The sequence below is a fragment of the Pestalotiopsis fici genome (assembly GCF_000516985.1).
Source record: "Pestalotiopsis fici W106-1 unplaced genomic scaffold PFICI_Scf_3, whole genome shotgun sequence".
NCBI lineage: Eukaryota > Fungi > Ascomycota > Sordariomycetes > Amphisphaeriales > Sporocadaceae > Pestalotiopsis > Pestalotiopsis fici.
In genome coordinates, this window is record NW_006917093.1 from 3,068,719 (window position 1) to 3,095,744 (window position 27,026).

The 27,026-nt window shown below is 39.5% G+C and overlaps 6 protein-coding genes across 6 annotated transcripts; 2 read left to right on the top strand and 4 right to left on the bottom strand.

Moving 5' to 3' along the window:
* Nucleotides 1–80: 80 nt before the first annotated feature.
* On the bottom strand, nt 81–2,942 carry PFICI_05085 (uncharacterized protein; the record flags this gene model as incomplete). The annotated part of the gene is made up of 4 exons (XM_007833666.1): nt 81–766; nt 825–2,169; nt 2,380–2,669; nt 2,906–2,942. 4 exons carry the CDS (start codon nt 2,940–2,942, stop codon nt 81–83), a joined length of 2,358 nt encoding a protein of 785 aa, XP_007831857.1.
* Nucleotides 2,943–15,640: 12,698 nt separating this feature from the next.
* PFICI_05086 (uncharacterized protein) lies at nt 15,641–19,275 on the bottom strand (the record flags this gene model as incomplete). The annotated part of the gene is made up of 8 exons (XM_007833667.1): nt 15,641–16,234; nt 16,341–17,152; nt 17,234–17,994; nt 18,043–18,118; nt 18,175–18,440; nt 18,501–18,859; nt 18,913–18,948; nt 19,003–19,275. 8 exons carry the CDS (start codon nt 19,273–19,275, stop codon nt 15,641–15,643), a joined length of 3,177 nt encoding a protein of 1,058 aa, XP_007831858.1.
* Nucleotides 19,276–20,159: 884 nt separating this feature from the next.
* On the bottom strand, nt 20,160–21,732 carry PFICI_05087 (uncharacterized protein; the record flags this gene model as incomplete). Its single annotated transcript, XM_007833668.1, has 6 exons — nt 20,160–20,431; nt 20,487–20,771; nt 20,887–21,181; nt 21,234–21,487; nt 21,605–21,642; nt 21,689–21,732. The coding sequence occupies 6 exons, from the start codon at nt 21,730–21,732 to the stop codon at nt 20,160–20,162; spliced, it is 1,188 nt and encodes a 395-aa protein (XP_007831859.1).
* Nucleotides 21,733–22,412: 680 nt separating this feature from the next.
* Nucleotides 22,413–23,488, top strand: PFICI_05088 (uncharacterized protein; the record flags this gene model as incomplete). Its single annotated transcript, XM_007833669.1, has 3 exons — nt 22,413–22,665; nt 22,733–23,063; nt 23,188–23,488. The coding sequence occupies 3 exons, from the start codon at nt 22,413–22,415 to the stop codon at nt 23,486–23,488; spliced, it is 885 nt and encodes a 294-aa protein (XP_007831860.1).
* A 367-nt stretch (nt 23,489–23,855) lies between these two features.
* On the bottom strand, nt 23,856–25,639 carry PFICI_05089 (uncharacterized protein; the record flags this gene model as incomplete). The annotated part of the gene is made up of 4 exons (XM_007833670.1): nt 23,856–24,088; nt 24,155–24,816; nt 24,872–25,333; nt 25,401–25,639. The coding sequence occupies 4 exons, from the start codon at nt 25,637–25,639 to the stop codon at nt 23,856–23,858; spliced, it is 1,596 nt and encodes a 531-aa protein (XP_007831861.1).
* Nucleotides 25,640–26,307: 668 nt separating this feature from the next.
* PFICI_05090 (uncharacterized protein) lies at nt 26,308–26,784 on the top strand (the record flags this gene model as incomplete). Its single annotated transcript, XM_007833671.1, has 1 exon — nt 26,308–26,784. One exon carries the CDS (start codon nt 26,308–26,310, stop codon nt 26,782–26,784), a length of 477 nt encoding a protein of 158 aa, XP_007831862.1.
* Nucleotides 26,785–27,026: the final 242 nt, after the last annotated feature.

Genomic DNA, 27,026 nt, shown 5'->3' on the forward strand with positions numbered 1-27,026 from the left:
CCCAATGATGGTATGCTTGTAAGTGTTACACGGCTTGATAGAAATATCAAGTGGACTCCTGGTCCCAGACTGTAAGTCGACTATTTGGCCTGCGATGCTGGGGGCTCAAGAATGTGCGTGTGGTCTAGGGCCGGTTCTACGTTGCCCGGACCCTCCTGTCGGCAAATCACCGTATCGGATACCCATGGCTCGTCAAGAATATCTTGCATGGTAGCTCGCTTCCGGGGATCAATGGTGAGCATACAACCGATAATATGTCTACTCTCACGAGGAAGCAATCGCAACAGCCTCCAAGGGCCCCGGATTACTTCCTTGGGCGGCGGGGCATCCTTTGTTGTGGAAGAGCCATTTCCGTTGGCTTGTGCCGACTTTGATGACGATGATGCTACTTCAGACTTCTCTGATTTCTCTGGCTTCTCTGGCTTCTCTGGCTTCTCCGACTTTTCAGACTTCTGGACTTGATTCTCGCCCTGGTCATTCTTCTGCTTGGGTTGCTCCTCGGGAAACATGTCCCGCTGGGGGGTATTGGCCAAGTCGTTAGTTGATTTCGAAGGAAGAATGAGTTTCTTGGGATCATGCCCAGGCGTTGGCTCGGCAGCAAATAGTTTGTAGGAATTGTCTGTCAATCGAGGGACCTTCCAAGGAAATCTTCGCAATGACATGCAGCAGAAGATAATGGCCAAAGACCATATATCAACAGCCTGGGGATCGTACTTGCGTTCATCGTATACTTCTGGTGCTAAGTATGGATCAGATCCAACAATGCCTGTCACGCGTGTCAGTAATCTTTGCACACATATTTAAAATTCCAGAACTGGGCTTACCGGATGCCAACACAATGCCGCCCTCAAATGGGTACTTGAAAACATGGGCACTGCCGAAGTCGATGATCTTCATGATGCCATGCTCGCTAACAACAACATTGTCCAGCTTCAAATCCCGGTGCGCCAGACCCATGCTGTGGAGATATGTGACACCATTGAGTATCTGCAGGAAGCAGCAGGCGACTTCGGCTTTCGACATTTTCCCTGTCATTACGATGGCAAACAGATCGTACGGGGCATATTCCATAACCTCGTACCACTTTCCTTTTTCCGACACAATATCCAAGGTTTCGATGACGTTGCCGTGATGCAAAGCTGATCCAATGCAAAATTCCGCTGTCAGTTTCTTAACGTACTCCTTCTCCGTCTCGTACGTATGCCTCGGGCGGAACTCCTTCACTGCAAACACTGTGTTGTCTTCGTGCCTCCGCATCAACTTTACGGATCCTCCAGCTCCAGAGCCCAACACTCTGCCAATCTTTCCATATTTAGAGGACAAGCCATGATCATCGGCAAAAGGTACCTGATAAGATGGTCGGCTTGCTGGGAGTTGGGGTCTGGCAGCGGCAGCAACCGGAGATTCTGACTTCTTCGCCTTATGACCACCTCCAACCTTGAAAAATCGCTTCAGATCTGACATTGACGCGTTGCGGCTATGTGTAGTCGAATCAGTGCCCGTATGCTGAAGATCATGATGGCTGCCTTTGTTAAGAACGCCGAGAAAGCCGGAATGCCGCTTCTCAGACTTATCGGGCTTGGCCAAATTCGTGGAGGACGACGAAGGGGAGCCACGTCCCTTTTTTCTAGAAAAGACGAAACGAGAATCGATATTTGCAGAGCTTCGACTTGCTGGGGCCCGTTTGCTTGCGGCATAAGGGTCGTTGAGATCTGCTGCTGGCGTGAATGGACGAGAGTAATACTGAGAGGCAGTTTTTCTCCCCGAGGGACTGCTTTCTCTCGAGACGGGAACAGATTCACTGCCAAGAGTGAACATGCCTTGTCGATGACCAGTGGGTCGACCTTCCCGCTCCTCCTGATTAATGTCCTTAAGTGCTGAAGGATCGTACGAGCTTGGTCGATGAGGAAGTGCGATCCGTGGTGAAGCTGGAAAAGAGCCTTGGCCAGAGGCCTGAGGCGTTATCGCTGAAGTGTCGACACCACCATCTGACTGGGCGTTTACTGGCTTGAGACGACTTCCCGAAGCAGACTCAGGTGCCGTAGTACCGGCAGGAGTCAGAGGAGGTGACGCTACATCAAAGGCGTTGTTCATCCTTGGGGAGCGACGTCCCGTCGGTGTATGACTCTGTTGAGGAGTAGCAACGGCGGAACTGTCATGGGAAGGAACCTGAGATTGCGATTAGCGAAGCTCGAGCAAGACAAACCATGGCACGTCTGAGTACGTGGTGACCATGGACCGCATATTGTACTACAGCTGATCTGCAACCTTGGCCCAACAGGAATCATGGGAATCTGCCCGCTTCTACCAGTCGTGAGGTAGTGCAGAATAGCCCAACGCAGCAGCAGGTGATATGGAGGCAGGCGGGAGCTCACGTACCCTGGATGGTGGCAGCGAAAATGCTTGGTATGAGAAACTCTTCATCCGCTGCTCCTGCAGATTTGTGTCGGCCAATGACTGGGATAGAGCCTTGATCTGTTCGGGTGTAACGTCTGGATTCTGGAGGAGGCCAGGAGCAGAGGGTTCTGGAGCTTGCTTGGTGGGCTCAAGTCTCGACTGGCCTCCATCAACATCATATTGCTCAACTTTTGAGGCGAAGCGGACGGCCGGCGCGGCCACCGGAGCATTGTCATTGTAGTCGGATTTACCGGGGGACTGATCAGAGGAGCCTGAATTTTGCAAGCAGATGTTAGTAGTCGCAAACAAAAAGGAATAAGGCGAGCCCAGACAAAGAAGATCAAATGCAAGGGAAGAAAGCCAAATATCAAGAATCTCTTGGCAATATAGTATGTTACAGAGGCTGTATTTTAGAGTAGAAAAAAAGGTTGTTTCTTTTTGGAGTAGCTAGGTAGGTAGGTATAGGTGATGTCAAGAGAAAGGTTGGAGGGGGGGATGCTGTCCGTACCTTGCGACTCCTTTAGGCGATGCTGCGCACTCTCCATATTGCTCAGGACGTTGCATGCAGCTGTTATGTATACTATCGTGGACTGCAACGAGAGATTGAAGATGACGATAGGGCTGAGCAGTGGGCTAGAAGTTTGCCGGGAGGAATCACGGGAGTAATTACTACGAATGAGAGAGGAAGAAAAAGATGATGCATGCTATGATGCCGCCAGAAGACGTCAAGTGAGAACAAGAGCGAACTGCGAAAAACGCTGGACGTGCCTACTTTACGCCGCCAGACTGCTCCGAGCTTAAGGTGACCCGTCCCTCTTTGCATGGTGGGGCAGATTGACAGTTGCAGTCCAGACAGATGGTAGGGGTTACCGAGGCGGTACCTGGCTCGGGCAGCATGTGGGCAGCTACTTTGGCGCATAACAAGCTGCGCCAGCGCGGCCGAACAGGTACCCCAGAAGTTCTTCTTGGGGAGTTTTCGGCATGAGCGATCGACCAATGCAGGGATGACGGCGCTCTCTAGTCAGTTGTTCTTGTCGCTGCTGTTTCAATGTTTTTCCTCGTCAATGGCGGGGCATCCTTGGAAAGCCATTCTTGCTTGTCATCCACATGTGAAGGTGAAGAAGAAGTTGGCAGCCAGTCTCATCAATCTGTTCAGGGTTTGGCCAAGTATGTTTTTGTTTTTAAATTGACTTTGGTCGAGACCTCAATGTATACACAAAACTGCAGACAGACTTGAATGAGTTGCAGTCATTGTGTGCCGTTGATAGACCTTGAGAGGTATTTTCCATCAAGAATTCGTGTCATTACGCAAGGAATAATTCATTGGCATACAGAGTTTCCAGCGACACTTGCAACTGCTCGCCTAGGGCTTGCCGGTTGAATACCAGCCTGCCAGCCAGTTCCTATAGGCTTTTCCTCCCCATCGGATTGAAAAATAATCAATAACAACAATTGAAAACATATGGTTTCTTTCGATTGTAAATCTGCCTGCATCAATTGCCTTACCCGCATGCTTTCTATTCTGCCTGTCAGGCTGCTCTCATCTGCAACCCGAACTGGAAACGACCCGTGAGTGGGGGAATCAAGAGACAGATGATCTCACAGCCCCTCCACTTTAATCCATATCCACACACTGTATGCCGTAAGTCACAGGTCATACCCAGCAAGTCCAGTGAATTACGCCAGCCCCAGATCTCCGGATTTGGTGCCAATCGTCCCGCGCCTCGTCGCTGCTCACCAGCTGGCCCTTTTATTAACAAATCAACCATTCTATCGGATATACAATCTCTCTTTTATGGCGTCCTTGTTGAGAAAATGGGTTGCAAGCCTACGTTAGTCATCTACTTACCCGGGAAACAAATCTATCGTGAGCCATTGGAGCAAGTAAAAACTATCAAATTCGGCAGTCGTACCCGATTTGGATACACCTCTTGCTCTCCAGAAATCACCCCGCGCTTTGACTCATGAGAACCCGCTATCAGGGAGGCGACTATCGGCCCAACGTCGCTGCGTTTGCGCGGGATTCTCGGCGGCGACCCTTTTTTTTCTGTCCTGCATATAAATAAATGTGCGATTGGTGATGGCAGCTGTCCTATCTAATCTGAATTTCGAACACCATGCCCTCAGTCAGCGCCTCTCTCCCAACATTACCTAGCATAGTAGCTACACAGGAAATAGAGCGGTGATTACCCAAAATCCCTCCGGCAACGTAGGCAGGACAGTAGGTAATGTACCTAGCTTCCATGCAAGCCATGCCATGCGGCCTGCCGTGGCCCCGGCCCCCGGGTTCCCGGATTGGCATGAAAAATTGCAAGGATACGTACTCAATTCCTCATAGCTTCTCCAACCCAAACCATGAAAGGAAGAGACAGAAAAAGAAAAGAAAAAGCTTTTTTCTTGCCCGCTGCCAAACCGAATCAGTCATCAGCCGCTGACGGCAAGAGCGGCCGTTGCTCGGCGCATAACCATAATCTCCACCTATCCAAGAGAGACTTTGTGTCTCCATTTTGCTATACTATCAGTATATTTGCCCAATGATCGCCCGCCTTTTCCATTTTTTTCACCCGTTGAGCGCCACGGATAGACGCGGTTCTAACCAGGAACACCAACTCTATTCGTGAGAGTTTACGCGACAAATAGGAAAATTCTTATCTCGGCCAAATTCCCGGTGCTGCTTCGAAAAGAAAAACTGAAACTGCAGCAGTTGCCCAACCAAAACGAGTACGCAGCAGGCAGTGAGTGGCATCTAGGCTGTGCGCCCATATCAGCAAGCCAGCAAGCCTAGCAACATTGAATCGTGCAGAATGCACTCTACACTAATAGTTCCGCGTGGAGGTGGATAGGTTGGACAAATTTGGGTCCTCAATGCAGCTGGCAGTGAGTCTCGAACCAAGCGGATCCATCATATCCTGCGGCGAGGTTGCAACTGCGCTGCATAAGGTAGCGATCAATGGGCTACTACTGTCACGGCTGCGTGCGTGTCTCGAACGGTCGTGGCCCATCGAAAGCCTCTCCCCCTCAGGAAAAAAAAAAAAAAAAAAAAAAAAAATTTTTTACCTAGCTACAGGTTGCATTTTATAACTAATCCCCAGCTTTAATTCCTACGTGCTGAGTGGTCGTCCCAAAAAGGCACAAGAGGCGGTGCTGAAGGTCCAGAAGCGGACAATGAAACACGAGTTTTGACTAAGAACCCAACAGGTTTCTACCCAACATTGCTCCATTTATCATTGCCCAGCTGGTTTCCTTATTGACTGACTTGTTCGATCCCGGCGGAATTTTTTTGCACGAAATCAATCAGCCCTAAACGTGCTTAGAATTGACGCCCGTTGGTCTAGACCATGGATATAAGTGGTGATCATGGCTGTAAGCTCAAAGCTCCACTAGCAACCCGTTCCGCTGGAAGCCCTAATAAGAGCTATGGTATTGGCAGGTATAGCTATCGTGCATAATCCCACTGTGTTGGCAAGAACACCTCAAAGCTACAATGCACAACCCACTAATCAGATGATATTGAGTCGACATAGTCTCGACCAGTATGAATCGGAAATCATCCATGACGCCATCGCGAGGAGCTCAACGTCTGTCTAGAGGATGTGATCACCCCAACCACTACCATAGGACCGGATCCCTTTGTGTTTAGCCGGGCTGTCAGTGCCTACCCGACCGAGCATTCCGCCCATAGCTGAACAAGTAGTTCAAAACTTTCTACCACGTTACCGACGTCATATTCTGACTGACCCAGTACCATTTCAATAAGAATGGCTGGTTCATCTCGTACGTCAATTTGGGGTAAAGAGCCGCGTCTTCTAATTTAGTCTATAATCTAGCTAATGCCCATTCTGCTTGCGGTTCAGTACCAAGGTTGACTCCAATTCATCTCAGCGGCATCGATAGGGCTCCTAAGCTGATAGACTCCCGAGACACCATACTGAGGTCCACTTCCAGGTTTACGGAGGTGTCCCATTGATATGCAATCTTCGCGTGAGTAGCCGTAAGCAGAACATGCAAGGTAGCGTAAATGAGGATGTACAGTGATTTTCTTTTTGCCCTTTAGACCGCCGAAAAAGAGAAAGAAAAGAAAAAGGAGAAAGAAAAAGAAGAACAGGCTCTGAGTTGTGATGGTCAGAATAATCAGATTCACATGACTCAGCTCACGCAAGCACCTTTTTAGCAGTCGCCACGGTCGAGATTGATGTTGATCCATCATTTATCTTAATAAAAGAATAAGGCAATATGCGTCGGTCGGCGCGCGGAGTCTGCGTAAAAGTGCCCGGCGGTATAAGCTCGCCGTACGAATACGATTCTTTTTTGTTCCGAGCCTTCGGGCTTTATTTTCGTCGAATGCGACGCCGTATAAATTCGTGTTTTTTAGTAATAGCCTCGCTAACGTATTTTTTTATTAAAGCCCGTATATTTATAATAGCTTCGCTATAATATAATTTTTAATAATTATATTTTTGTACGGTATATATATAAGTTTATATTAGCTATTGCTAATTTAATCGGTACGGTATAAAGTATAGCGGCTTAATTTTTTTTTTATAAATATAAGGTTTTATTTTATATTAATTTGTTTAAAGCTATTTTTAATTTTTTTTTTAATTTTTATTATTTTCGATTTTTTTCCTCCCCGTTTTTTAAATATTTAATAAAACCGATTATATTTTTTATTATAAATTAAAATTATATAAATTAATATTATTCCCCGTTAATCGAAAGCGTTTAAATTAATTGCTTTTTTTAAAATATTATATAAATATTATATATTTTTATTATAGTTTTTACTTAAAAGCTAAATTTTTAATTTATTATAAAGGTTATTTATATAAAAACGATTAATACCCGGAAAATTATAGCTAAAATAAAAAATTTTTTTATTTTATTTATTAAACCCGTCGTATGCTTTTATTTTTTGCCTTAAATATATTTTTTTTAAAAAGCCTAATAAAAAATAAAAAGCTTTAATTTAAAAAATATATTATTTGCTTAAATAACGCGATTTAATAAAAGGACGTAAATAAAAATAAAAATACGGTTTCGATCGATAAATTATACGATAAAAACTGCTTTTAACCGCTTTATTTCGAAATTGCGTAATAATAATACGGCTATATATACGTTTTTAAATAATAAAAAAAGGGTTATTTCGTCCGCGTATTAAATAATCCGTATTTTTTCCTAATCGGCCTAAAAAAGCCCGGTAGCGTGCGATTATATAAACCTTCCGATTAGCCCGTTTTATTATTATATAATATTGCCCCGGTTTTTTATAAAAGGCAAATTATAATAAAAAATTAATTAAAGCGTATCGTATTAAATATATTAAAAAATAAAATTATATAAGCTAAAACGCTTTTTTTTTTAATAATATATCGTATAATTAGCTTTATATATTTTTAAGTAATATTAAAAATAAAAAAATAACGCTATTTAAATAGAAAAAAATTATTAATATCTTTAACCGAATTAAAGCGGCTTAACCTATATTTATATAGGCAATTTTAACGCCGATAATAATTATACTTATTTATTTATTATTAATTAATATTAAAGGTAAAAAAAAGTAATAGCAATTACGATTATAAATTTACCTATTCCTAATTAATCCTAATATTAAGCGATTATTATATTAAATACTAATTTTAATACGGCGCTATTTATTTACGTATAATTAAATGCTATTTTTATTAAAAATTAGGTAGCGCTACGCAAAATCGCGAAAATAAATATTAATTTCGATTCGACCGGCAGCGATTCGGATATTAATATTAATATAATTAATATATATTAAATTAGATTTATATAATATTGCTAAGCAAAATATAAAACGCCGTTGGTAACGAAAAGCTCGATTTTTTTAAGTATAAAAAAATATATATAGCGATTAAAATTTTTTAAGCTAATTTTAGCTTTAATACGAAAAAATCTAATTATTTACGGTTTTTATTATTATTTAAACCGTTTATTTTTATAAATAACGTATAAAAAGCTAGCGATATTACGGTCGAATTTATAGCTATTAGCTATAATTATTTTCGTAATAATTTTATATTTGCTTAAATTAGCGATAAATTATACGCGCTAGCAAAAGCTTTTATTAATTAATATATAAAATAACCTTTACGATCGAGCTTTTTTATATTTATTAGGCTTATTATAAAGCTTAAAATAGCGGAATTTATTAATTCGTTTAAATTATTAAAAGATTTTATCGTCGAAAACTCGGATAATTCGGATATAGGCGAGTTTTTATTTGCTAATAAATATTTTTATAAACGGCTATAGCCCCGTTTGCCTTTTCCGGATATTCCTACGAAACGTTTAAATATAAACGCTTATAATCCTAATAATATAATATAGCCTAATAAGCGTTTACGTTTAAAAACGATAATTACCAAATTTATTAAATAAAAAAAAAATATAAATTAAAATATTAGATTTTTAAATAATTCGATTATAATAAAACCGGCGCAAATTAAAACGTACGAAGCCGATCCCCCGGATAAAATTACGTCGAATAATTTAGCGCTATTTAATATTAATAAAAATAAAGCTAAAAATAAAAAAGCGGCCGTATTTAATAACGTATAAAAATTATAAAATTTTATATTAAACCGTATTATAATTATTCGATAATTAATTATATTTTATATTACGTATATATAATCCTTTATATTAAAATATTTTTATAAAATCGTTTTATTATATTTAAAATCGTATTATTATTATATTTGCTTTTATAGGCGTAATCCGCTTTTTTTTTTTTAATATTTAAAATATTAGATTTTTATATTTAATGCAAAAAATATCGTTTTTTTACCGATTTCCGGATTAATCGATTAAACGTATAATATAATTTTTATATCGCTTATATTATAAATAATAATAATAATTTTTAATATAATAATATCCTTAATATTAATATTTAAATATATAATAGGCGCGTATTATAATATACGAATCCGTAAATATATAAGCTAAAGCGATTAAATTTAATAAACGATAATAATGCTTTAATATGCCAAATTATCCTAAACTCGCTAAAATAATATAAAAATAACGTTTTTATTAAAATCGGTATAACTCGGTCTAACGCCGTCTCTTTTTTTACGTATATTAATATAAACGATATTTTCCGTATTAAATTATACGATTTTAGGCCTTGCGGCGCTTTTATTTGCGATTTTTATAATATAAATTATTAAATAAAAAAAGGTGCTATATAATAAAATATAAAATAACCAATAAATTATTACAAAATAAGCAAAATCGATTTATTATTTTTACCGGAATTATTTATATTAATTTAAGACTTATTATGCCCGAACGGTATAATTAGGCGTTTTTTTAAAAATAATATTCGGAGTTATAACTTTATATTTGCCTTTACGTTAGGGTTTTGCAAAAAAAATTTTTTTTCGGAAACCGTCCAGGACCGAATATATTCCAAATTTATAATTTTTATTATTACGGAATCGGCCTAATAAATATAAAACCCGGTTATATTTTTAGTTATGCTTAATTATATTTTTTTAATCCGAATAAAGCTAATTAAGCCTATATAATAAACTTTTAGTTAAATCCGATAATATTAATTTTATTATTAAAATACCTGTATTTATATAATTTATATATTTAATCGTTTATATAAGCGAGGGAATTATTCGATAACGAATTACGACGATTAAATAAAAACGGTTTAGCTTTTAAAAAGCTTTAAATTATTTTACGCTTTTTAATATAATTAATATTACGGAAAAAAGCGGATCGAAAAACCCAAAATTTGCTAATTATAAACGAAATTATTAGAATTATTATAAATAAAAATAATAATAATATAGTTATTCGTAAAAACCGCTAACGTAAAATCGTATTCGCATAAAAACGCTTTAATTCGAACGGTTAAAAATAAAAATATTATTTAATAACGGTTAATTATAAATATTTAGCCTTTTTCGGTTTATAATACCTTATTATATTTTTTTACGGCTTTAATAAATTTTAACCTAAAATATTTTTTGCAAAAACGCCCGGCCTAAAGCAATATATAACCTTCCGCGATTAATATTATTATTATTTATATAACCGCGATTTAAACGATTTAATCCCGTTCGTATTTAATTAATTATTTTAATAATTTATTATAAACGTTTAAATAACGCAAAATTAAAATTAATTAAATTAATTTTGTATAAATTAAGATAAAATTAATACGGATTTATACGATAACGAAAGTAATTTGGTACGACAAAACGATAATATAATAATTTTAAATATTATTTAGGTAATATTACTGGTTTTATATAAAGGCAATTTACGCTTTATATTACGGTGTTATTAAAATTTTATAGCTATTATACGCGAATTAGGCAAATTATTTAAATTTATTATTTTTACGGCAAACCTAAATTAATTTAAAATTATGCGTAAGCTAAAACCGGGCTAAACGGCTAATGATCGACTAAATTTAATTATAAAAGTTTTTTATATAAAAATTAATTAGCTTTTTTAAAATATAATTAAAGGCAAATTTTTCGGTAAATATATAAGCTATATTTAAACGATTAAATATTAAAAGCGAGGTTTACCGTATATATATTATTTATTATTTTTTAATAGCGAAAATCGGTAACGTTATTTAACCGAATCGAATATCGATTGCGTAATTTAAGCCGAGCTGCTATTAATTAATATAAATTTAAACGGACGATTATAACGAATCGTAAAATTTAATATATTTTATAAATTATATGGAAAGCATAACTTTTAAGCAATTTATATAATATTAAAATTCCCGGATAATTTTATTTTAAATAAATTAGCTTTAGGCCGTTTAAATATATGCTATTTTAAAAAATTTCCGAAGCCTTTCGTATTTTATATAATAATTAATAATAATAAATATTTATTATACCGCCGAAAAAATAATAGCGATTATATATATTGTAAAATATTCGAAAACGGTATATCGAAAAAAATTAAATTAGGTAATAATTAGGTTATCCCGTATAACCCCGTATTTTTTCTTAAATATAATATATATATTAATATCGAAATATGCGCTTTAATATAAGTTATAAAATATATTTATAAATATATTTTTAAAGGTATAAACCGTAATACCGTATTATTTTAACCGTTAACGATTAGTAATACCGAATAAAATGCTATAAGCATTATATAACTTAAAATAATAAATAAAATTTAAAAATACCTTTTTATAAAATATTTTAATCCCGTTTAAAATATTTAGAATATTTACGGTTTTAAAATTAAATACTAAAATCCGCCCGTTTAAAAACTAATCGTTTATTTGCCTAAAATCCGTAAATAAAATAATTATAAAAAATTAACGTTATAAGCTTTTTTTAATTATAATTAATATTATATTAATTTACGGCAAATTTTATATTAGGATTTTTTTTATATTTATACGTTTTAAAAAAGCATTTATATATAAATACGCAAATAACGTTAAATTTATATTATCGGCCGAATAAAATTCGTTTATCCGTTTTAAAATAAATGGTTTTATTTTAGGCTGTTATTTAATAAAATATCCGGTTTAATTTCGTTCGAGTTTTTATAAACCGTTAATAATAAAATTTAGCTTAGCTTTAAATCTGCCTATTTTGTATTAAAATTTTTTTAAAATAATTAATATTAGTCGAAATTATTCGCGGAATAAAAAGAATTATTATTAGTTTTTTAATTCCGTAAACTTTTTGCGTTTGCTATCGCGAAAAAAAATATAATCGACGTAATAGCTTTATAAAACGAGTTTAAATCGCTTTTATGCGATAATTTATTATACCGTTTAAATATAATTATAAAAAATTAGGTTTTAATAGGTTTGGAATTTCCCGAATTTAATTTCGGTTTTTTTAAAATTTAATAAATTTTAGCTTTGCACGGTATATCGATAAATAATACAAAATTACCTATTCTAATATATAATTAGGCGATTCGGTATAATAATTTATTTTTTAAAATTTAACTAAATTACGATATAAAAGCTAAAAGAAAATTATATAAATTAATTTATTATTAGCTTAACCCGGGATAATTCGCAGTTTATAATAAAATTACGGAAGCGATTGATGCGGTATAAACCGGTATATTATTTTTTATATAAAACGGCGCCGGGATTAGGAAAACCTTTTTATATAAAGCAATTTATTACCGATATCGCGCGCAAAAAAAAAATCGTAATTTATATAGCTTTATCCGGAATCGTAGTATTTTTATTATTTTTAGGCTAAATAATATATTTTAAATTTCGAATCCTTATTCTGTATAATCCGAAAGCAAAGCCGAAAATACCGGATTTTTTAATAAATTTATTTAGCCGCACCTATTTAATTATTTAAAATAAAATTATTTTATAAACTAAAAATTATTTCGAATATATAAATTATATATTTTAAAACGTATTTTAACAAAATAAACGATTTAACGGTATTCTTATTTTATTTAAAGGCGATTTTGCTTAAATCCTACCGGTATTAAAGGGTATAAAATTAAAAAATATTATATAAAATTATTTAAAGCACTTTTATTTTTAAAAATATTTGCGTAGGTTTAAATTAATTTAAAATATACGGCTTAAATTAATAAATAAATAAAACTAAAAATATATAAAATAATTTTATAAGCTTTTATACGATTTAATTTTGCGCGGATTCGTAATTATTCTAAATAAAATCCGATTAATCCGAATAATTAAAGCTTTAGCCTAAATAATTTATTTTACGATCGAATTATAGTAATTAAAACTATTTTTTTTTCGAATTTCGATATATTTTATTACCGAAAAATAATACCGTATAAGCATTTAATATATTTGTATTCGAACGCTATAAAGGTAAAATTTACAAATATATTTTTATAAACTAAATCGATAATATCTTATAAATAAACGATAATATACCATTAATAAAATATTTATATAAAATAAACCTAGCAAATCTTCTTAATTACGAATTATAATTATATTTCGGAATCCCGGTATTATTATTACGTAATTAAATACTAAAAAAAGGTTTATATAATAGCACGAAAATAATTATATTAAAATTAGGCCGTATAAAAATAAAAATAAAAATCCTTAAAGGTTTATTTAATAAAAACGAAAAACTAATCCCGAAAATAAGGTTATTTTTAAAAAAAAGCTATAATAGCCATAAATAAAATTGATATTAATTGCTTTTAAAAATATATTTTAGTATAATTATATATAAAGCTTAAAAATAATCGTTTTAGCATATTAGAATTAATTTAGAATAAAACGTTTTTATATATAAATAATTTTATATAGCGATATTTCGAATAACGGATATACGAAACTTAATAATATTAATTCCGGAAAATAAAAAAAAAGGATTAAATATTATATAGCCTAAAATATTAATTAAATAAAATTTAAAAATACCGTATAATATTAATAATTTTAATTCGATTATTTAAAGGCGCTAAATATAATTATATTAAATTATAATTAATAATATATATATATATAAAATATTACGGATTTATATAAATTTTAATAATAAAATTATTATTTTTTAATCGGGCTGGTATTAAACTAAAGGCCGGATTAGGGTATAGGCGTATAAATCCGTATAAATACGTACGTGCCTAATTAAAATAATTTAAACGCGTAAAAAAGCGAATAAATTAATACGAAGCTATATTAATTATTATTATTATTACCGTTATTATTTTTATTTTTAAATTTAAATTTTTTAGCTTTAGTATTTATTATAAATGCTAAAACGAAAATTAATTAAATTTATATAATTTTAAATAAAAATGTTTATTTATAATACGGAATTAATTAAACGTAATATTAAATAAAAATTTTTTATAATTTTTAAATATAATTTTACCCGGGAGTTTACCGGGGGTATTAAATATAAATAAATTATTATTATTTTCGTATAAATATTAGCAAATATATACGAAATTATATAAAAAAAAAACCTATTAGCGCAATTAAAAAAATAAAAAATTATAATTTAAATATAATTAATATAATAAATTTTATAATATAAATTAAAAATTAATAAATTAGTATAATTTTATATTAAAAAATATAAAACCGAATTTATTAATATAATATTCGAAAATGCTATTGCTTTTAAAATAAAAATTATTAGTAACCGTTATAAAATATTTCGTATATATAAAAATTTATACGGTGCCGTATATATATAATAAAGCTTAAATTAAATTTTGCTAACGCTTAAAATTAATTTTGCGTAAAGCTAAAAAATTATTATCCTATTTAGTTTTTAATATAATTACGCGTAAAATAAAATAATTTTATATAAATTAATATAATATAACGCAATTAAATTTAAATTAATATAAATTTTAATAAAAAAAATATTTAATTAATTATATTAATCGGGGATATACGAGCTTTATTATAAACGTATTTGGTTAATTTAGGGTTAATAAAAGGAATAATTTTAAAAAATACGATATTTTTTCTAATTTATATAGCGTTATTCGGAATCGTAAAAAATTATTATTTTCGAGCTAACCCGAATTATTATAATCGGGGTCGACCGAATTTATATAAACGTAAATAATTTTTTTAAAACTTTTGCTAGATTTTTTAATAATTTTAGTGGTATTGCTTAAAATTATATAAAATCGTATACGTTTTACCGGAAAAACGGAAAAATCGGAAAGATCCGGCTTATTACCGCCCGGGTTAGGCAAAGCGGTGCCGGGTATAATCGGATTTATACGAAAATAAATAAAACGGGAAAAAAAAAACGAATTAGCGTAAACGCTAATTAAAAAAAAATAAATTTAAACGAATTAATATAAACGTAATTTTTTAACCTTAAATTTAAATAAATTAAAATATAAAAATCGTAATATTTAATATAAAATTTTTATAAAAATTACGTTTTTCGTATAAATTCGTACGATTAATTTAATAAAAAATAATAAAATACTTATATATAATTTAATAAAAAAAAAAAATTTCCGAAATTACGGAAAGGAACCCCTGCTTAAATAAAAAAAAAATAATTCTGCCGCTATTTTAAGAAGGCGGTATACGGTAGCAGGCTATTTTGCGCCCGCCCTACCGAGTAATAAAAGGTTAAGCTAATAGGCCACGATTTTTTTTTTATGCTATATAATTATATAAAATATAATGCTTTTATTTATTATTATGCTACTAGAGTGAAGCTTCGGCCGAAGGCCGAAGCGTAATCTCGTTTTATCAAAATCCCCACTGCTTACACCACTGCTTCATAAGATCAGGCGTGATAGACTGCGGTTGGCGCATGGTTGGACTTTGGGCCTCTGTTCGCTGCGTGGCGAAACGGGGAGACGGATGCCCTGATTCCATCGCAGCGACCATACCACGGTACGTGTCGAGTAGTTTGATGCCTGGATTCAGGTCAATTTCCGTAGAGCTTTGCCCGCTTTCTTCCAGCCTGCGTGTCCATTCCTTGAAACTTATAAGCTCGCGAATGCGACGAGAACCATAATAGTCCTTGATAGCTGCAGCGAGGGAATCCCACGTGGTCCGATGGGGGTTGACACCGTGGTAATAACCACTTATGTCTGCCGGATCCATCAGTTGTGTAATTCCGGCAAGTTCCAACACCAGAGCGGCAATCTTCTCGACTGGTGTCCAATCGATATCCGAAGCATTGTCCAGGTCAGAAGGCAGGGCTCCAAGATACAAGCTGCTGGCAATGAGGCTCGGTATCCATTCGTGCTTATTCCACGTTCCAGTCCCTTTCTCTGGGCCTGCGATTTGACCAACACGAAGCACGGCTGCAGGAAAGTCGCCTGATGCCGCCGCGGCCTATTCATCAAAGGGTGTCAGTGATTGCTCAATTCGGGTCGTCAAGATACCAAAGCCATACTCCTAATTATACATCAATACGGAAGAAATGGCAACGATTACTAACCTCAAGAATCAGGCTTCCAACCATTTTGCTTCGACCATATCCCGCGGCCGCAAGACTCGTGTCAGTAAGTCGGCTTTCCGGAATCGGTCCATTGGTAGAATCCCATCTGCTTGCAGTACCAATGGACGATATGAATATGACTGCTACACGCTTGTTGGCCTGTGTCGCAAAATCGGCCACATTGCGCACGCCGCGGAGATGTGGCTCAAAAGATTCCAGTGGAATATTGAAATTGACAGGCCAAGCATTGTGAATCCATCGATCGGCATTGTGGAGGAGATCGCGAAGCACATCGCTTGGCAACCCAAAGCCTGGTTTGGATATATCAGCATGATGAAAGCTGGACTTTTCGGTAAAGTTGGAGCTGAGGCCGCGTTCTTTCATGCCCTGACGTTGTTGCTCCAATCCACCATCTTTGGCACGATTGAGACACACAATTCTCGATACTTGAGGGCTTCGGATCAGCAAATCCAGTAAGTAGGAACCGAGTTGGCCAGTGGAGCCGGTTAGAATGATTGTCTGAGCCTGATGGTATCCTTCGGGTCGATTTGGCTTCGATGAAGTGAAGTCCTTTGTGTATTTCTCAGTAAGCTGTTTCATCAATTGCTGCTGGACATCATCATCTTCAAATGCAAGACTAGCATCATCATCATGAATTACTAGGCCCCGTATGTAGCGTCCAAGCCGGAAAGGCGTAGGATTACTATAGATGGTCTTTGGGAATAGCTTCTCGTCTATTGCGTGATGCCCGAGTTGGTGGACGCTCGCTTGCAGAAGCTTGGTGGCGTTGATCACTTGAAGTGAATCGACCCCTGAAATACATCAGTCTATTTTCAGATACAACAGGTGAGGTCTGAAAGGCTGCTGATGACCAGCTCTCAAGAACAGCTTACCAAAGGCAAAAAGGTCGCTGTCTAAGTCTGGCAGAGAAACTCCCAGATTGGACCTGAACAAGCCTAGGACAGACTCGGCAGCCGCTTGATCTGAAGATAGATCCAACGGAGCAACATCCTCGCTGGAAATGACGCGATCTTGCTCGTATAATTGGCCAATCTCCGCTTCGAAAAGCTTCAGGGCTGCGGCACGCTGGATGGTGCCTTTCCCAGCACGCGGGAACGTCTTTGTAGGATCAGTCAAGGCAATCATGTGCCGCGCGATACGCCCATGGGCAACAGTGTCTTCATTAGCCTGGGAGACGAGCGACCACACGCTGTCCATCAAGGCCACTTTCTTTTCTTCGCTCTCGGGGGGTGACACGGGTTCAATGAGCAGACCAGCTTGGAATCGACCAGAGCCCACCACCAGTGCACCTTGAATCTGAGGATGCACCGTTACTACCTCCTCAATTGTCACAGGATTGAGCTTTTCGCCGTTGGAGAAAACGATAATATCGTCAGCCCGACCGTAGTATAGCCAATGATCTGCCAAAGTTGGGTGCGGCGTGAACAGATCATGGGTGTCGTACTCATTCTTGTCTGGAAATGTGTAGAAAACTCCCTGAAGACCAGGCTCTGCTCCCTGGCGCTTGATGACAAGCTTATAAGCGCCATCAGTATCACTTTTACGCCAATCTGCTCCCATAATGTCGGCGGGAATAATAAAGTACCGCCATAGCTCCGGCCGGGATTGGAAATAGAGGGGATACGGCGAAAATCTGTTGTTGTCAGCAAAAGGAGCAGACTTATGAGGATAAGGTACCTACTCCGTCGATGAGATTGCATTCATCAGACGAAGACCTTCTTGAATAAGCTTTCTGCCAACCTCATTCGCAAGATTTCCTGGTTGGTTAATCGTGAGTTTGCGTTTCTGAATGTGGTGGGTGGTTGTGTTTTACCTGCACCAAAGACAACTATTTTGAGTTTCTTCAGAGCCCTCACGCAGTCGTCGTCTTGGCTCATTGCACTCAGGATAGATGGTGGAAGAATAGCAATGTCAACGTCCAAACGGTCAATTGACTCTGCCATGAGACCTGCCGACATTGGACGGTCCACACCAAACGCAAGTGGCCGATCCCAGTATAAACCAAGGTGGATAGACGAGAGGAGCCCGGCTGCATGAAACAATGGCACTGTCCAATTGATTGTTAGATTTCCATTAATACTGAATATATTGTAGAAATACTTGCTGGGAACGAAATGTCTCCTCGACTGTTCTGTCCACCCACGCATCATAAGGACAGTCCCATGTTTTGGCGGCAGATTGTGCATTGCATCTCCAGCAGCCACCATTCCCACCCGAGCTACAACAGGCTTAGGCAACCCTGTGCTGCCACTGGTATGCAGTACGACGACAGGATCCATTTTAGCCTCTTGGAACGTCTTATCGTATGGAAAGTGAGGCCCACTACTCAGCAACATGGTATCCAATGGTTCAACTTCCATTGTCATCATTGGGTAGTCATTTAGCCACGGCTGCACCATTGCATGTGAATTCTGGGGATATGCGATGATTCTACAATCAGTCTGTTTGAATAAATGAATCTGGCCCTGGTGCGAGTTTCTCGGCGATATGAAGAATGCCTTGGCCCAAAGTCAGTTCCAGGTCCTCACAGTAGTATGGGACGGTTACTCACCTTGTAGCCCGCTTTAATGGCAGCCACCATCATCACCTGGCCAACAATCAACGACAAAGTACCTCTAAATATCGTTTTATGCTTACTCACTAGGTAGCGCACATCATTTGGGCCGATGTATGCAATCGTAGGAAATGTTCCCTGCGTTGGCTGCCCAAACTGGTCGATAATTCGATACGCAACATGATTGATAGCAGTCGCATATGCGCTGGATGAAAGCACTTTCCAGCCATCGTTGGGATCACTTGAATTGGGGATCTGGAAGACCTCTTTGAGAGGATGATTGTGTGCCCATTCATCAATTATGGTAGGTAGCAGTCTCTCGCCAAATGGCGTCGGCTTGGCATCTTTGGAGTCCAACATGGTAAGGCAAGATTCATATATTGATAGGGTGATGCAAAATGCGGCAGATGAAACAGCAGTGACCTTTATTATATGCCTAGCCGAGAGAAAGTACTCTGTTGAGTCGGGCGCAGGTACTCAGGATGCAGATATTACTCAACGCTTGAATGCAGGGATCACAGCTTGAGGGTATCCAGGGTGCCTGATTCATGTTCAACTGTCGTAGTTATCAGCTCAGGTGCAAGAACATATTATGCATGATATCCATTATTTTGCAGACCGCCTCAAGATCTTGATTTTTATACTGAAAAGACCTCTGCTAAGCCCCCCTACTACCCTGACTTGCCCTCACGTCATATAAGCGATCTGAGTGCCAATACGTTGCATCGCATCCTGCTCACTCATTGTCGTGTTGTACATTTGATCAGCCTTTAGTCAGGCGGTGACTCGTCATCTATGATATATTACATGCAGCAATATTCGACATCAGTAACCATTGATGAATCGGCCGATATATGGAGAATTTCATAAGAAGTGGCTGCTCATCAGGATCTCACGTGAAACACAGTCAGCGCTAAGAAGAAAGAAGCAAATATATGATATTATTACAACACTTCCAGCTGCATGTCTTATCTAGGTAGCTTGTAACTTTCAGCCTTCGACCGATAAGATAGTCGGGGACGACGTAGCAGGGCGTCGCCATCACACTGAACCGGTCAGGTGAATCGTCGACGTTTTGAGCTACTCCCACAATTCTATGAAAGAGGGAGAAGAAGGGGGGAAATGATTTTCGATCAGACCGGTGCCACCCTTTCGGTGCAGATGCCGTGATGCCATTATAGTCTTCTTTGCCACTACAAAGATTTTGCGCCACCAATGTGCGGCCTCCCTGCAGTGAGCGTGCTCTATGATGACGGCAAGGGAACAACGGACCGTTCCATATGCAGTGGTGTAGTCCCAATTTTTAAAATTGGCATGTCTTTACTTTTCCCCCAATTGTGCACTGCCATGCCCTGTGCACGAGACATGCGCACTTCATTGGACCCACGTTCCACGACTTCATCCACGTAGGTTTTCACAAAATCCTCCAAGCGCATCCGTTCATTCTGAACGTCTTTCATGCCAGAAACAATGTTCAAAACGTCTTGCAGGGCATGATTCAAACCTTGAGCACGATCTGATTATGATATTAGTCAAAAGAATGATGAAGACGACGAGTTTGAGCAACTTACGCGCTGTCATTGCGTGGGCAGCGTCACCTGCCAAGATGACTCTGCCTCCTTTATGATCCCACTGTTTGGTCTCCCAGATACCGTATCTGTCAGGATTGATATAAGTACCCTCTGGCATGTATTCAATACCCAGACTGAACGGGTTGACAAATGCTTTGCCTGCCTCTTTCACGAGCTCAAATCTCTTCTCCGGGGCGTCTTCCTCTGGCTTGAGATCGGACGCAAAGGCCATGAAGATTTGGAACTTCCATGTCTCCGGCTTGTCCATATCCGATATGTCGAGAGCTATGAGATGGTTAGTATTCAATCTTAGTATTCAATCATGCCAGGTCAACCAAAAAAAAGAAAAGTAAAAGAAGGTAACGAAAAGAAGCAAAGGAGCTGCCAATGCCAGACTTACGGATAAGGCCATAGTAGGTGCCGTTGGGATGGACAGCAATATCCATGAAATGACTCAGTTGCGACTTCACCTCCAGAGCCTGTTCTCTGGTATATTGCATCCAGAAGTTATTCAAAACAAACCCTGGAATGGGTTTCCATAGCGCGTCCTCTTTTTCTTCGAAGAGATGTTGTCTGGTGTCGGATTGACTTCCATCACATGCCACGACAATTGATCCGCTTGCGGAGGTGCCATCCGCGAACGACACCTCTACTCCGTCTGACAAAACACGAATCTCCTGCAGAGCTTTGTGATACTAATCATCAGTCAGTTGAGGCACTTCGTGGGACCCCTCAAATCACCCATACCTGTATCACCTCCTCCAAACCATTCACAAGAGCCTGTCTGATTTTTCGCTGGCTATACCGTCGGGCGGGGCCCAAAGGAATCGTCTTGATACTCTCTCCGGTCTGGCCATCGTGAAATAACACATGCTCCTGCTGTTTGGGATCCTTGTTGGCTATCACTTGCGCGTCCTGCAAGCGGGTCTCCATTCCATCAGGATAGAGATCAAGAAACTTGATCGCCCAGTGTGCTGTAACACCCCAATCGCGCGGACGTCCTTCGGACCCATGTTTCTCGAAGATCTCGAATAAAATTCCAGCCTACGAAGCAGAAGCTGTGAGTACTTCTCTAGTGCAAGTAGTGAATGGAATTGCCTCTATATTGGTGAACTCACTTTGGTCAAGCCATGTGCCAAAGACAAGCCAGTAATGCCTGTTAAGTTGGTAAGCTGCTCTGCAGATGGCTCTGAACTCGGGACGTCTTAACAGCGCCAATGATGAGAACATTTGGTTTTCCAGCCATTTTTCTATTGGGCAAGTTATATTTCCTTCAACCGTACCAAGATCGGCATACCTTGTGACGAAATCGGCTTTCCAAACAGCTCTCCACGGCAGTTATATGAACAAGAGTATTTTGTTGCCTACACGCAGGCGTGCCTGCACGTACCCGTCAAGCATAGCGCTGTATGGGTGGTGGGATGTGACTTAGCTCTAGCTTATCAGATTTGCCCACTATCGCTCGCCGCACAGTTCAATAGCGGCGGGAAGTATCCAGCATTTCAAAGTTGTTTTTCGGGGCGCTGTCCGGACCGGCCACTCCCCGAATGCCGACAACGCCGTGGTGGAGATGGACATGGGTCCGAAGACTCTAAGGCCCGAGAAGCCCGAATCAACCCTCGTGGTATGTGGTTTTGTGTCTACCTCGGAGCCATTCTAGGACACCTAGATTTCACATTGTAAATTGTTATCAACTAATTCAAACAGATTTTCCACCTATTTCACCTTCTGATCGGTAATCACGTTATCATCGTTTCGATCTCTCAGAGTGGACCATTGGAGTTTATCGAGACCATCGTTGTATATTCTTTTGACTGTCATCCATCCCCACGACTACCAACCAGACTGAAGGAAGAGAGCAAAGAAGGAGAAAAACAGAGAGAGGAAAAGAGAGATAGAGAAAAACTGGGTATCACATATGCGAACATGTCTCCCACTAAAGAAGCACAGACTGCCGTCGAACAGGCTACAGCAAAGGTCATGGAACGCTGTAAAGAGAGCAATTCATACCCCATGTGGACTGTCACGGATAAAGTCTCCAAACTACAACCCAACCCGCGGGCTCTGCCGACACAATGGAAATGGTCCCAAATGAGGAATCTAATGCTTGAGGCAGGCTCGATTGTGCCCGAGGAGATGGCAGAGCGACGAGCATTGATGATGGTCAACCCTGGTATCCGTAAGTGCTAAAGATTGCCTCACATGATCTTGACAAAACATACCGCTGAGACCCGTGACGCATCAAGCCACACACAGCGGCGCCTCGCCGTATACTACCGACACCCTGTACGCTGGGTTCCAGCTGGTCTTGCCCGGAGAGACGGCTCCTGCGCACAGACACATGGCCTATGCCGTGAGGTTCGTCCTGGAGAGCAGCCAAGGCTTTACTTCCGTTGCCGGGCACAAAATGTACCTGCAGCCCGGGGATCTGGTGTTGACGCCGTCCTGGCAGTGGCACTACCATGGCAACGACGGCAACGGACCGACATTCTGGGTTGACTGCCTGGACATGCCGATGCACATGTTCGCCAAAGTCAATTTTCTTGAGCTGTACCCAACCGCCAAGGTGCCAGATCTGTAAGCAATAGTCGCCCTCATGTCTTTTGTCCGTTGTAATGGTTTTGAAGAACTGCACCAGCTGGCTTTTGCATGGCTCTCGCGTCTTGAAAATAGGACAACCTTGCTGACTGAATACCATTAGATTGACGCAGGGTAGTCCGTTTCACTTTTCGTGGAAAGACGTCAAGATGGAATTGGACTCTCAACGAGGATCGTACGCGGTATTTCATTATCGCATTAATGGTAGCGCCTTTTCATGCACCATTGCCGCACAAGCCGAGCGCTTCGGTGCTGGCTCATCTACTTCTCCGCTTCGAGAGACAGTATCAAAGATCTATGTGGTCCAGAGTGGTCGGGGATCTACCAAGATTTCAACACCTACCGGAGCGGAAGTCATCGAGTGGAGTGATAATGATGTATTTGTCGTCCCCGCTTGGTCGTAGGTCGAACACATCTGTGGAGAGGATGGCGATTGCTATCTCTTTGCTTTGACAGACAGATCAATGCTCGAAAATCTTGGTTTGTATAGGGTGGGATATCCTGGTCAACTGGAAATTTCGGAATAACTATTGATACAATACGAGCCGCGGCGTCCCCCAGTGTCTATTATAGGTAGCAAGTACGTAACTACAACAATCTGACAAAGGAAGTCACACTAAATGATAGACCAATTGAGCTGCTAATCCAAACTTGATGCTATGACATCCTAATATCTGCCGTCCGATCACCAGTGCCCTTGGCTTACTGAGATGACTCCGCATTATGCGCTGAGGTGGAACCTGGGAGAAGAAGATGCTGAGCGAAAATATGTTAGACAGCAGCATGGTGGTGGGTCTCAAAAGGTAGGAAGAATGAAGCCAACCCAACGCAAATCCAGAGTGAAGCCGCCACATAGATGGGGACCACACTGAAGTCGGTGTACGTTCCAATCAAAGAGGCACAGAGACCACCAAAGCGGAGGAGGGCTGAAGCAAAGCCGGATGCTAGACCCCGATTGGGCGCAGGAAAGGACTCGGGTGTGTAAGCGAATAAGACCGCATATTCTGGACGACCATGGTCAGCTGAGCCAAATCATGTGCTCGTTTCTACTACCAAGGAAATAAACTTACCAAGATTTCCGACCATGCCGAGAATCGAGGAGAATCCGAGGCTCGCCGCACTACTTCTAGCCGTGGTATACGCGAAAAGAAAGATACCGGTAGCAACAGACGAAATACCCATGACATATCGACGCCCAAGGAAAGTTTGGATCAAGAAAGCGGCCACAATCGGCCCTACCATTCCAACCGCCGATTGAATGCAATAACTTCGATATGTTGCATCAAGTGAGTAGTCATCAACGAATAACTGGGAAAGGTACGTTGGAAGGAAGTTGAAATAGAGAGGATATGCAATTCCGATTGTCAGCCAGATGAACCAAATCATTGACGTATGCCGCACAAGTCTAGGAGTCGCAAAAAGCCTCTTGAAATTTGTTGATTTGTAGTCGGCAAGGTTTTCCTTGAGAATCTGCATTTTGGACAGGCGTCGAGGCCTGGCATCTTCGGCAACGGCAGCCAGACCCAGATCAATGTCAATTTGCTGCAACATGGCAATCGTTAGGGGCTCAGTCTTTCCGTTGAACCGAGCAATGAAATTAACAGCCTCGACAGCCTCGGCGTCGCGGTTCTTGGCGAGAAGGTAGCGAGGTGACTCGGGCATTCGGAATACAAATATGCGCAGCAGAGCAGCGGCGACAGTAATCGAACCTAGAGTGAACATGACGTATCGCCTGCTAGTTCATCAGTATCAGTCCTCCAGGGAAAGCTCGTAATATGACTACATACCAACCCATGTTGTCCTCCCTTAAACAAGTGCCTGTTGTTGTGTTGGATGGGCAGGTGAAATTTGCAATGAAACCCCAGCCAATCAAGGATACAACCAGCTGCCCAAAAATCCACCAGACAGAGAGAGCTGTGAGTAAGTACTGGTGGGATTCGGGAATAAACTCCAAAAATATCATATTGTCAACAGGAACATTGCCGCCAGCTGCTGTTCCAATGAAAGCCCACATAATGCAGAACGTCAGGAAAGAGTTGGATGCACCGGCGCCCAGGGCAAAGACACCGCCAATCAAGAGCGTCATATTAAAAGCAGGCTTACGTCCGATGAAGTCGGCAGAGATACCCCAGAACGACGACCCGAAAATAAGCCCAGCGTAAAAGGCTATGGAGCTCAAGGTCACTCGTGTCATGTCCTGAAACTCGAGACGAACAGCCGGCTGGACTGTACCGATCCCTTGAGACCAACTAGACAATAGACCCGTTAGTCGTCGAAAGAACAAATATGGATGAACATGGCGGAGCAGCGACCTACAAGTTGTCAATCATGCCGCCAAAGCCTGCAACTATAAATAGGATCCATTGGAAACGACCAAAGCCGATCTTCGACATGCACTTGCCGACGAGCTCCGACTTGAGACGGTACGAATCGGAGATGGACTTTCCATAGAAGTCTCTGTTGACCGAGTCTTCTATATCGACGACATCACCAGCCGTGACGGAGTTGCGTCGTGTCTCAGCCGACTTTGTCTCGTGAGACTTTTCGGAAGTCATGATTGCAAAGAAATGGAGAATTGATCGTCGAGGTTCGTGTTGCCTTGAAATTTTGCTGCATGTCGTGACATTTTATATCGAGGAAGCACGTATAAAAAGACCTGATAACGTTCACCCTCGATGTGGAGGCAGCCTCGGAGCAAGGCTGAATGCTTGGTGAAATTACCCTGGTGATAGTCAAGGCAAATGATTGCTGCAGATAAGAGATGGGTCATGATGGAATATTTCCATCTATACTCAAGAAGGAATGGCGCGATCCGGCGCTATAGTGCCACTGGGTTGGATACTTTAGGTGCAAACTGGCGATAGCCTGGGGTATACTGTGGGTGGGGGTCCTGAACTTATCGCCAGAATCGCCAATCTACTCTTTTCGCCGCAGATAGCGACCTCGGCCCGAACGGACTATGTTTCAGTTTTATTATTCAACTCCGAGAAGGTTGGAGTAGTCACTAATTCTTTTTCTTCTAATTTCTTATTATTAGTGTTATTATGGTTATTATGATTAGTTTTAGAATTGATATACCCTTATAACATCAAAGACTCAGAAGGGTAGATGACTTTCCATGTGCGCAAGATAGCAATCCGCAAGATCTATTGAATTCTACCAAGACTGAGTTGTTTTACCTACGACACATAATCAAGAAACGCGATTCGTGAATATTATCAACATGGCAGCCAACTCAATACTTCAAACGGCCAACCGAGCAGATGCGAAAGGTCTATCACCTACTTTCTCAGATCTGTCCATCGTATCATTCCCTTTGGACAAACTAGCCATTCGACTCATTCACACGGCAGGGCAGGTTGGCCTTCCCTCACCGGACTCACCATACAACGAGTTGCCGTCATCCTTTACCCAGCAAGCTCGGAACGCATTCGCCAACCTCGCAGCGTGCCTCGCGACTGGCGGCGCAACACCAAATGATGTTGTAAAGATAACCATCTTTGTGGTGGACCTTGAGCTCTCCATGAGGGACGTTCTTGTAGAAGTGATAACTGACTTCTTTCGAACTCGTGAAAGCAATGGTCAGCAGGAGCAACAGCACGCCCCGCCAAGTAGCCTTATTGGGGTAGCTTCACTAGCACACCCGGATTTCAAAATCGAGGTGGAAGCGTCAGCCGTTATCAGTACCACCACTGGCTAGATATAGGCCGAGAACACCGCGATGATGCCTTAGAGGGACGCCGGGGACACTGTATTTGTGAAAAGATATGATAGGTATGGGTAATAGTTGATGTATTGATTGAGTTGTTCATATCCAACAGAGGTCGGATGGTCAAAGATATATACATGTGTGGAGAAGCGCTCCACTTATTTCTACATTTTGACAGTATTCACCCTGCTTTCTCAGGGGTAGGGGCTATACATTGACGCCAGTGAATACAT